Raw genomic sequence first — 11,449 nt, 5'->3', positions numbered from 1 at the left:
TCCCCTCCCCCTAGCTCTGATGGACCCTCTCTGTTCTCAGGCCCCCCCCCCCCCCCCGTGATGGACATCCTCTGCTCTCAGGGCCCCCTCTCCCCGGCTCTGAAGGACATCTCCCATTCTAAGGGCCTTCCCAATTCTGATGTTCATGGAATCACTGAATTTCAGTTAGAAGAGCCCTCAGAGGTCATTCAGTCCATGTCACAGTTGAACAAGACCCACCCCCCTTCTCCCCATCCCTGATGATTAGTCATGCAGCCCTCACCTGCAGACTGCTAACAAGAGGGAACCCACTCACACCCAAGGCAGCCCAGGCCACATGGGGAAGCTTTTTCCTCGTGAGAGGACTTTTTCTGACACCAAGCCGCCTCCCCCTGCTGCTGCTGGGTTGGCCCTCTGGGGCCCATGGCTTCCTGGAGGAGAGATCTGCAGGGCGGGCGGGGGCTCCTGCGTTGTGTCCCCCCGACTCACCAGACGGCATGGTTACAGTGCGTCAGCGAGAAGTCGTAGCTGCTCTCCCAGTGCTCTTTGGCATCTTCGGCCGTCACCTGCAGAGGAAGGCATGAGGTGGACTTCATCCACCCTCTGAAACAGCTGAGCTCCGGGGCAGGGGAGGGGAGCTCCCTCCTGGCAAGAGGCCCAGGTCCTCTCCAGGGTCTGCAGCAGGTAAGGCTGTGGCCGCTGAGGTGAGCGTCAGCTCTGCCCCCGATTCACCACAGGACCCTTCTCCTCGGGACCTGCCCCTGCTTTTGGCTGGTGTTCCCCTGGCAGCAGTGTAGACAGATGCCTCCCACAGGGTGGGTCAGGGGTGTGAGCGATCAGAAGCATTGTAGTTCCAATCACCCACATGAAGTGGTTACCAAAGGCGGCCCCATTTTGGGAAGGGGTCCAGCTTTACATAAGCACTGGCATCTCTGCAGCAATGCAGAGCACTGCCCCCTGCCTGCCCCTGCCAGAAGCAGGGTGCACAGGGACTCCCACCTCAACTGAACTGCAGGCCCAGGCGGGGGCACATCAGGAAGGGTTGTGGGTAGGAGGAGCTCCTGGGGAAGCTGCACCGGCTGGACAGTGCGGGTGGGGCGAGAAGGGAAGAGGGGAAGCGTCTTCCCCCATCAGAACGTGAGCCCCTTGACGGCACGGATCGTGCGGTCTTTGTCTTTGGAGCCCCCGGTGCCCAGTGCCTGGCCAGGTATGCAGCAGGAGATTCACAGACGCTCACTCGCTGAGGGATTGTTGATCAGCTCTTCTGACTTTGTGGTCCTTACGGCCCCCTCCAGGAAGCAGTCCTGGCTCTCTCTGCTTCCAGCAGACTCAGACCCCGAAGAGACAGGTGTCTGTGTCTGGGAGTTCCCAGAGGTACTCACACTCACCCTGCCTCTACAGCCTAGAAACTTCTCTGCTGTGGCTGATCCGAATGGCTCAGACGAGGGCAGTGCGAGGAGCCGGCCCCGGCGCCCCGGGGCCCCGCACACGCTCGCCGGGCCTGCGTCCGGGGGCTGGCGCGGCCGGCCTGACTCACCCGCCGGTACTTCCTGCACAGGCTGTCCAGGCTCTCGGGCTGGCTCTGCTTGCCGATGTTGGGTTTGTACAGGACGAAGTGCTTCCCACGGCTCTGCTCGGCCAGCAGGCAGCTCTTCCTATTGCCTCGCACCTAGAACCAGAGAACGCCAAAGTGGGAGGGGAGACGAGGAAACGTAGGCCAAGAGAGCCCAGACACGGCACCAGAGATTTGGAGTGGGAAGGGTCCTCGGAATCCATCAAGTCCAGCCCCTCCGTAATTCTGCAGACGAAGAGACTGAGGCTCACAGAGCAGGTCACGTGACTGGCAGAGCCAGGACTTGGACCCAGGGTCCTCTGACACAAGCTCCAACACCTCTTCCACAACCCCACGTTGACCCTAATCCAAGAGGGTTCCAACAAGGGCCACGCTTCTGGGGGGCCTAGGGCCGTCTGCAGCTGCTGCCCTCACATTTGGCCCTCCCTGGCTCCTCCCATCCTTCTGATCTGTCAAAGGGGCTTGGACGAGTTGACCCTGCGGTCTCTCCTAGCCCTCTATCTATGACATGAGACGCATCTCAGCATGATGACCTCCCTTCTCTGAACCTCTGTTTCTTCTTCTTCAGCGACGAGGATGATTTGCACTCTTGACCTTCAAGGGGCTGTGAGGAAAGTGTTCTGTAGCAATGGGGGCTGCTGGGACGGTGGGGAGGGCAGGGGACTATAATCTGTGCTGAATAGAGACGCTTGAGACTTCCCAGCGATGGGCCTTGCACCCTCTCCGTGCTGCAGGGGCAGAGCCCCAAACTCGGCCACATGGCTGCTAAGTGAAGGGGACAGCCTACCACTCATTGCCATTTCAGAAAAAAGGGAGGCTCAGATGCAGGGGGTGACTTGTCTGAGGCAGGGGCCAGAAGAGCAGAGGCCCAGGGAGATCCAGGCTCCCTGACTCTCTCTCTCTCTCGGTACCAGCCCCCCAGCCTCAGCAGCCCTGATGCTGGCACCTTTCCATGATAACCCCGAGGAGATCAGAACAGCTCAGGGTCCCTCGGCGGCATCTGGGGGAAGGGCTCAGAGGCCCTGGGCTCCAGCTCCAGAACTGCTGCGGGTGAGCTGGGGGACCCTGGCTAAGTCACGGCTGTCTTTGGGCCCGAGGACCTTCATCTTTAAAGGGAGCAGGAGGGACGGGATGATCGAATGCTAGGAAACCCTAGCACATGGAGGGTCGGCCCACTGTGCTGCTCACCTTGTAGGAGAGGTAGAAGCCGTCATAAGCGCCGGTCATCTGTAGTGATTTCTCATAAGCCTCTTCCCACTTCAAGCCTCGGTCAACACTGATCTGTGGAGAGCAGTAACAGTGACTCACCACCACCACCACCACCACCACCGCCGTCTTCACCGGCACGCCTTCCACTCCCACGGCTCACTGGCTGATGTTTATCTACTTCTCCCGTCTGAGTCTAGAACACCTTGTGAGATCATGGGGCGGGCAAGGCTCAGTCTTCCTAGCTCGCAGGGCTGAGGGCACCTGCCTGAGGTCACTCGGTGATATTGCTGAGCGAGCAGTCCAGGGTTCTAGACTCCCAGCCACACATGCGCAGGCTCGAGATGGAGCTGGAAGGGCCCTCAGAGACAAGGTTGCCAGTACAAAGGACTCTTCATGCAAGGCCTTTTTTTTTTAAATTTGTGTTAACAGCCTAATGAGGTTCTCCTCATTTTATAGATGAGGAAACTGAGGCTCAGAAAGGCCACATGATTAGTCCTGGCTCACTAATCCAGGAACTGTCTGAGGTGGGATTTGAACTCAAGTCCAGCAACTAAGTCACTTGTCCTTTTGTCTGTGAAGAGAGGGACACACAAGTAGTGAGTGGCAGGGCCAGAATTGGAACCCAGAGCCTGTGACTCTAACTCTCAGATGTTCTGTTGAGCGGGGAAGGAAGGTGGCCAGACGACAGGCTCAGGCCAGTATATCCCAGCTGAGATGCTGAAGATGAGGCTAAGTTTGGGGCTCCCAAGAAGGAGAGGCCCAGACTGGTCACAGTTACCTTGTAAAAGACGACCTGTCCATCCTGAGGGTGGCCAGGCGTCTGGAACTCCTGCTGGCTCTCCTCATAGATCTCATCGATGCCCGGGGCCAGGTCTAAGGGAAGGAGGGAGATGCACGTGAGGGTTTGGGGGATCGCTGCCCACCGGGTTCTCCTCTCAAGGTGCTTGAATGGGAGAGACACTATGGGGGCGAGGAAGTCACACGACCAGAGACCCTAATGAACCAGGCCCAGACACTCCACAGACATCAGAGGCTCCTGAGGCCAATCTGCTCGCTCCTCTTTGCCCGAAGACCTTCACTGGTGAGGAGCTCACCGGGCTCACTCCCTGCCCAGTCAGCCCATTGCGCAAACTCTCAGGAACAGTTTGATGGCAACCTCTGCTATGTTGTACCTCACCTAGTAACCCCTCCTGCCACCCTGTCCCAGGGCCAAAAAAAAAATCATTTTCTAATGCCCCTAAGGTAAGAAGGGAAGTAGTGAAATGGGAAGAACATTTTTGTATCAAGTTTCTCTAATAAGGATTTGGTATCCAAGAAATATAAACAAAATATAAACAACAAAATAATACATATATGACTATATAAGTCGTCAAAGAATAGAAACAAATAGTTCTCAAAAGAAGAACTGCAAAGCACTCACAACCACATGAAAAAACGCTCCAAATCACTAATAAGAGAAATGCAAATCAAAACAACACTGAGGTTTCCCCTCACACCCTACAAACTGGCAAAAATGACCCAAGAAAGGGCAATAGTCAATGTTAGAGTGGTTGTGGAAAGAAGGGCACACTAACACATAGTTGGTAGAGCTGTGAAACGGTAGAGCTACTGTGGAAAACTCTAATGTGGAATTATGCAAATCAAGTGACTAAAACATCCTTACCCTTAGAACCAGAAACCTCATTACTGGGCTGATACACACAAAGAAGCCACCACTAAGAAGAAAAGTCTCCACAGACTCCAAAATATTTATAGCAGCACTTTTTATGATAGCAAAGAACTGGCAACAAAGTGATGCCCATCGATTGGGGAATGGCTAAACAAACTGCGGCACATGAATGTGATTAAATACTAATGAGCTACAAGAAATTAATTATGTGATGGATACAAAGAAGCACATAAAACTGATGTGGAGTGAAGTAAGCAGAGGCAAGAAAACAATATATGCAGTAACTACAACAATGTAAACGGAAGGACCACACCACACACACACACACACACACACACACACACACACACACACACAAAGGGAATTCTTTTTTTTTTTTAAAGGCAATTGGGGTTAAGTGACTTGCCCAGGGTCACACAGCTAGTAAATGTCAAGTGTTTGGTCTGAGGCCGAATTTGAACTCAGGTCCTCCTGACTGCAGGGCCAGTGCTCTATCCACTGTACCACCTAGCTGCCCCACAAAGAGAATTCTAAAGATCAAGCAGGACTCAAATGAGGAGATAGGAGAGTGTACTCCCAAGCCATCCCCCTTTGAGGAGGTGGGAGGTTCACAGGTATTACACATTGCACAGGTTTTTGGACTTTTTCAATATATCAATCACTGCTGACTTTTTTTTTCCCTCTTTAAAAATACTATCTGTAGGGGCAGCAGCTAGGTGGCGCAGTGGATAGAGCACCGGCCCAGAAGTCAGGAGGACCTGAGTTCAAATCTGGCCTCAGACCAAACACTTGACACATACTAGCTGTGTGACCCTGGGCAAGTCATTTAACCCCAACTGCCTAAAAAAAATAAAATAAAAAATAAAATAAAATAAAATACTATCTGTAAATGGTCAAAGAATATGAACAGGCAGTTTTCAGAGAAGAAATCAAAGCGATCTATAGGCACATGAAGAAGTGCTTTAAATCACTTGAAATGCAAATTAAAACAAGTCTGAGGTACCACTTTACACCTATCAGATTGGCTAATATGAGAGAAAACGAAAATGATAAATGCTGGAGAAGATGTGGAAAAACTGGGACCCCAACGCACTGTTGGCGGAGTTGTTAGCTGATCCAACCATTCTGGAGAGCAATTTGGAACTACTGAACACAGATCAGCACCACTGTGTGATGAACAGCTATGAAGCTCTTCTCAGTAACACAACGATCCAAGACAAGTATGAAGGACTCACGAGGAAAAATGCTATCCACATCCAGATAAAGAACTGATGGACTCTGAGTGCAGATCGAAGCGTGCTTCTTTCACTGACTTTATTCTTTCTTGTGGTTTTTTTTTTTCTTTTGATCTGTTTCTTCTTTCACAACTGTGACTAATAGGAAAATATTTTTACATGATAGCACATGTATAAACTATATCAAACTACAAGGAAGGAGGGAGAAAATCTGGAAATTAAAATCTTGTAAAAATGAATGCTAAAATTTTTTTTGATACATAACTGGGGAAAAAATAAAATACTATTAAAAAAATAAAATACTATCTGTGATATGAGATGACTCTCCGGGGTGGAGAGGGACAATTGAGGTAACTATGTTTTTCTGAAGCACAGAAGACATCAAAAATTTGTTTGTTTATTTGGTTTTTCTCCCACTTAATAGTATTTTATTTTTTCCAATGACATGGAAAGATAGTTTTCAACATTCACTTTTGTAAGACTTTGAGTTCCAATTTTTTTTCTCTCTTCCACCTCTCCCCTCAAGACAGAAAGCAATCTGATACAGGATGTACATGTACAATTATACTAAACCTATTTCCCCATTAGTCATGTTACGAAAGAAGAATCAGAACAAAAGGGAAAAACCATGAGAAAGAAAAAACAACAATAAAAGAAAATGATATGCTTCCATCTGCATTCGGACTCCATAGTTCTTTCTCTGGATGTGGACAGCGTTTTCCATCATGAGACTTTCGGAGATGTCGTAGATCCTTGCATTGCTGAGAAGGCTAAGTCTATCAACGTTAGTCATCGCACAACGTGGCTGTTACTGTGTACAATGTTCTCCTGGTTCTGCTCACTTCACTCAGCATCAGTCCGTACAAGTCTTTCCAGGTTTTTCTGAAGTCTGCCTGCTCATCATTTCCTATAGCACAACAGTATTCCATCACATTCACATACCACAACTTGTTTAACCATTCCCCGACTGATGGGCATCCCCTCAATTTTCAGTTCTTTGTCACCACAAAAAGAGCTGCTATAAATATTCTTGTATATGTAGGTTCTTTCTCCTTTTTTATGATCTTTTTGGGATACAGACCTAGTAGTGGTATTGCTGGATCAAAAAGTGACATCAAAAATTTGTTAAAAAAAAAGAAATTTAATAATAATAATAAAAAAAAACCCACTCAATTTCACCAAATATAAGATTCTATATTTATTCCTACTCGGTTTCATCTTATTAGATGTTCTGGCCTGTCAGACTGTCTTTGGATGGGGCCTCTGTCACTGAACATGCTAGCCATCCCTCCAGGATGGCGACATTTGTATATTTATTTAATAAGCCCGCACCTCAGACATCACCCTCCACAGGGCGCTGTCCCTTGCACAGCAATGATGCCTCAGGGGGCCGCCTACTTTTGGGACTTTCTATATTGGTCTGGACTGGGATTTAGTTAAATCCATGAGGCATCACAGGAAGGCATGGGGGGGAAGGCTGGGTGGCTCCCACAGTTCCAGGGAGGGCTCCGCTCCCGGCTGGCTGGGGGAGGCCCCCAACGATGCGGCTGCTTCTCTTACCCAAGATGCCCATGTCATATTTGCCCTCCTTCTTGTCCTTCTCGATCAGGTAGTCAAAGGTGTCAGAAAAGTACTGGAAGAGGGTGTTCTGCTTGTGTACCTCCAAGCCCAGGATGCGGTTCAGAAACTTGGTGATGGAGCAGTCTAGGGTGGGGGGAGAGGAGAAGAGGCAGCTCAGGCCCAGAGCCAAGGGGAGGGGTCGCCACTCCAGAGCCCAGAGACCCACTGGCCCCAGCACACACCAGCCCAGGCCTCCCAAGGAGGCCAGCAAGGATGGGAGAGATCATTTCTCTTGGTGGAGGGAGATCTTCCACTATGATGCCACTAACTCAGCTGTAGAGATTTAGCCAAGGACCTCCCCCAGACCCGTAATACAGGGATGGTGAAGGCACCTGTGATCTCAGTGGGAGAGGGAACTCCCTGAAGAGAAAACTCCCTCTGTCAATGTAGGTTGTCACCTGTTGTCCTAGAGGTGCCTAGAGCAGCTCGGGGCTTATCCAAAGTCACAGGAGGTATCTGGACTCTAACCTAGGACTCTCTGGTTCTTAGGCCGGCTCTTTATACATCCTCATAATAATAATAACAACAATAACAATACCCAGCACTCAGGGCTCTAAGGTTCGCCAAGTGCTTTATAAACATTATTTCATTGGTTCTTTACAACAACCCCAGGAGGTAGGTGTTGTTATTCTCATTTTACAGATAAGGAAACTAAGGCAGACAGAGGCAAAGTGACTTGCCCAAAGTCACAAACCTAGTAAGTGTCTGAGACTGGATTTGAACTCGGGTCTTTCTGACTCCTGACCCCACACTATCCACTGTGTCACCTGGCTGCTCACTCTGCTAAAACTGCAGCCGAGCTAGGAAGTAGGAGCGTTATTACCCCCATTTTACAAATGAGGAAACCTGAATTGGTTCAGAAGTGACCTGAGGTCATGCAGCTAGTAAGCACTGCAGCCAGGATTCAAACACAGTGCTCTGGAGTCTAGGGCTTTTTCTAACACACTGTGTTGCCTTTAGGACAAGTTCAGCAATTTGTATTCCCTAGCTACAAAAACAAAAAAAACAAAAACAAAGAAGAAATGGGTGCAGAAAAAGCAAGGAAGCATGCTTGTGTGAGCAGGATAAAACAGGGGAGATGCCCTCCGCAGGAGACGGCTGGCTGGGGGAACAGTGGCTGTCCTGGCCTTCGCAGGCAATGGAAGGAGCCCCAGCCTCCCGCCAGGCCCACCTCCTCCTTGGGACTCACCCTTCTCCACAGTGATGCAGCCAAACTTCATCTCTCTGCAGCAGATTCCCACAGAGAGCAGGCCCTGTTTCATCTCTGCAAAGACAGGGGCAAGATGATGACAGCAGCCCTTCAGCTCCCCCTGACCCTCAGGGGTGCCCTGATGCAGTTCCACCACTGAGGCCAAACGTATCCCACAACACACCCTAGCCTCAGCCTCCTTTGGAGAGTCCTGTCCTTGCCTCTCCAAGGCTCAGCCTCAGTCTGTCTCCTCCAGGAAGTCTTCCTTGATCATGACCTAATTCTACCTAGGCCAGAACTGAGCCCAGCCCTCAGTACTTCAAGTGTTCCTGATTTCTCCAGGCTGGGGTACCACCTCCAAAAGGCTGCCATCCCCGTCATGTTTCACCTGGGGGCCAGCCTTCTGGGGCTGAGCCTCTCTACCCTCAGCCAGGCTAGTCCTCAGACACCTAGCCCATTACCAGACTCTTACCTAAGCCTGGGCTTAACAGTCACAGCCCCTTGGAGAGCTCAGGGTCACCTCCACACCCCAGTGTGGCATCAGAGGGGGACTGCTGTGGTTCACTGGGTTTTGTGATTTTAAAAAACAAAAACAAAAACAAACGCCAACCACCTGTGGTCCCTTTTAGTTTCTCTCCCAATATATACATTGCCTCTCCGCTGAGCTCTAAGTCACTGGTGGACTGAGACCTGGTCTTGGCATGCTTCTCTTCCCATGTTACACCAGATACAAGGACCCAAAGGTAGCAGGCCCAGACTACTGGGATATCCTGAGAGGTCTACTCAGCTACACCCTGTCCCCGCCCCAGTGCCTTTACCCTGCCTTGCCCGACTGAGCTTATAATTACAGCCGGATGGCTGTCTTGGACAGAGGGGAGGGCGTTTCCTTCACCAACTCAGCCTGCAGCCCTGCTAAGGTCGATGGCCTACTCCCCACGTGGCCATCTTGGGGCTGGGGCCCTCTGAACTTGGAGAGTCATGTTTTCACACTTCTCAAGGACCTGGAGGACCTCCCAAGTCCTGCCCAAGCTGTTGTGCCTGACCTTCAAGGCCCTCCTACCTTTCCAGCCTTATTGCATACTCTTGCCTGCCAGGGATGCCATGCTTAAATCAACTTTGTGATTCGGGCTTTCTTGCCTCCAAGCCTTTGCTTAGGTAAGTTTCTGTGCCTGGAATGTCCTCCTCTTTCCTTTGCCCGCCAATCAGACAACAGGCATTTATGAAGCCCCTACTAGGTGCCAGGCACAGCGCTGGGGGTGCAAAGACAAGAGTCCCTATCCTCATTCTGTTGGATGATTCTTATTTTAGAGTCTCGGGCTTGCTTGGGGGCCTCTCCTAGTACTTTTTGTCCCATCCTTCTCTAATGCACTTCTCACGTGGATCAGAGACGTCGGTGTGCCTTATCCCCCGACCAGAATAATGTTGAGCTGGGACAGAAGACATCGGGGGATGGGGAGGGAAAGGACAACTGTCCAAGCAGCTGAAGGTCTGGGCAAGGGAAGAAGACTGAAACAATCACAGGCTCAGAGCTAGGAAGGGCCTCCTCTAGTCTAATCTCCTTATTTCTCAGGTGAGGAAATCGAGGGTAAAAGTTGTAAGAGGCAGTGCCAGGGATGCCAGCCATGCCCTCAGCCTCCCAACCCAGAGCCTTTTCCCCAAACTGATCAGCCCCAGAGGGCCTGATGAGGAAAAATGGGGAGGAGTGGCAAAGAGGCAAATTTAGACAAAATGATGAAGCTGTGAAAATAATAAACAGTAATAATAATGATAGCTAGCACTTAAAAATAGTGTCTTATTTGATCCTTTTTACAGATGAGGAAATTGAGGCAGACAGAAGTTTAGTGACTTGCCCAGGGTCATAAAGCTCCCGAGTGTCTGCAGGAGAGTTTAAACTCAGGTCTTCCTGATTCCAGGCCCTGTGGTGCCACTTAATGCCAATATAAGGAAAACCTCTTACCAAACAGAGCTCTTCAAAAGGTAGGGGTGGATTCCCCCTCACGGGAGGTCACCACTTGGCGGGGGCTACACTTTGGCTAAACTTCCTCTCCCAGCATGGTTCTCTGCACACAGTCGCCATTCCATAAATATTATTTCTTGAGCTGTATAAACACTGATCTGTGGTGGTGGTAGTGGTGATGATGATGATGGTGAGAGGGGGCCCCTTTGACTAGGGATGGGGCGGAGGAACTCACAGCTCCCACGGCCCCTGGCCAGTACCTTTGTCTTTTCTGAGGACCCAGACGCTAAGCTTCTTGCCTAGTCTCCCTCACTCTGGGAGTCCCTCCTCTCCCCTTGAGAGGCAGGGCTTTCACAAGGGTCGGCTGTCCCCATCTCTAGTCCCTTCCCCCAGGCTCACCTCGAAAGAAGGCGGCATCTCCTCCCGGATAGGGCTTGGGCAGGGGGACCTTATTCTCGGACTGGTTCAGGATGGTGGACAGGACTCTGTCCAGGGCTCTGGCTCCGTACTGTAAAGAGACGGCATCAGTCAGGCGCTGGCCCGGGACAGCTCTGCCTGGCTCTCACAGTCCAGTGGAAGGCAGGAGGGAAGGGGGCTGCAGACAGATTGGGGCGCAGCTCGAGGTTGGGTCAGAAAGGGTCAGTCCAGGCTCATGTTTATGTAACTTTGCAGTTTACACAGCACATTTTGTTTGTCCAACAGCTCTGTGTGACTGGGGGTGGGGGTGGGGGCTATAAGTATGAACTCTATTTTACTGCTGGAGAAAATAAGGCTCAGGGGTGAAATGTTTTCAAGGTCAGCTTTTAAGCTGTCTCCTGGAGATGACCGCCAGTTTAATGCCCTTCCCAAGACACCTCTAGCCTGGTCACCACCTACACCTCCCTTTCAAGCCCCCCGCCACGAGGACGCCTGATTGCTGGGATGCATGTTACCTTGTTCTCAAAGTTGTACTTGCTGAGGTCCCTGGACTCAGTGGCTCTTCTGTCCCCATGGGTCAAGGCACCCTGTGTGAGAGAGC

General features: G+C 50.9%; 1 protein-coding gene across 5 annotated transcripts in view; it reads right to left on the bottom strand.

Annotated features, from left to right (window-relative positions):
* SBNO2 (strawberry notch homolog 2) overlaps positions 1-11,449 on the bottom strand; it is a 225,367-nt gene that overhangs the window by 3,771 nt on the left and 210,147 nt on the right. For all 5 annotated transcript variants that reach the window (XM_027853161.1, XM_027853162.1, XM_027853163.1 and 2 more), the window contains 8 exons: positions 11,364-11,435; positions 10,831-10,939; positions 8,475-8,549; positions 7,226-7,369; positions 3,540-3,634; positions 2,741-2,833; positions 1,517-1,648; positions 469-545 (listed from right to left, as the gene is read on the bottom strand). In XM_027853161.1, the coding sequence (XP_027708962.1) occupies positions 469-545; positions 1,517-1,648; positions 2,741-2,833; positions 3,540-3,634; positions 7,226-7,369; positions 8,475-8,549; positions 10,831-10,939; positions 11,364-11,435 (797 nt within the window). The remainder of the gene's footprint in view (positions 1-468; positions 546-1,516; positions 1,649-2,740; positions 2,834-3,539; positions 3,635-7,225; positions 7,370-8,474; positions 8,550-10,830; positions 10,940-11,363; positions 11,436-11,449) is intronic.

Source organism: Vombatus ursinus, unplaced genomic scaffold, assembly GCF_900497805.2.
Source record: "Vombatus ursinus unplaced genomic scaffold, bare-nosed wombat genome assembly UNPS02009918.1, whole genome shotgun sequence".
Taxonomy (NCBI): domain Eukaryota; kingdom Metazoa; phylum Chordata; class Mammalia; order Diprotodontia; family Vombatidae; genus Vombatus; species Vombatus ursinus.
This window is presented reverse-complemented; position numbering and strand designations above follow the sequence as displayed.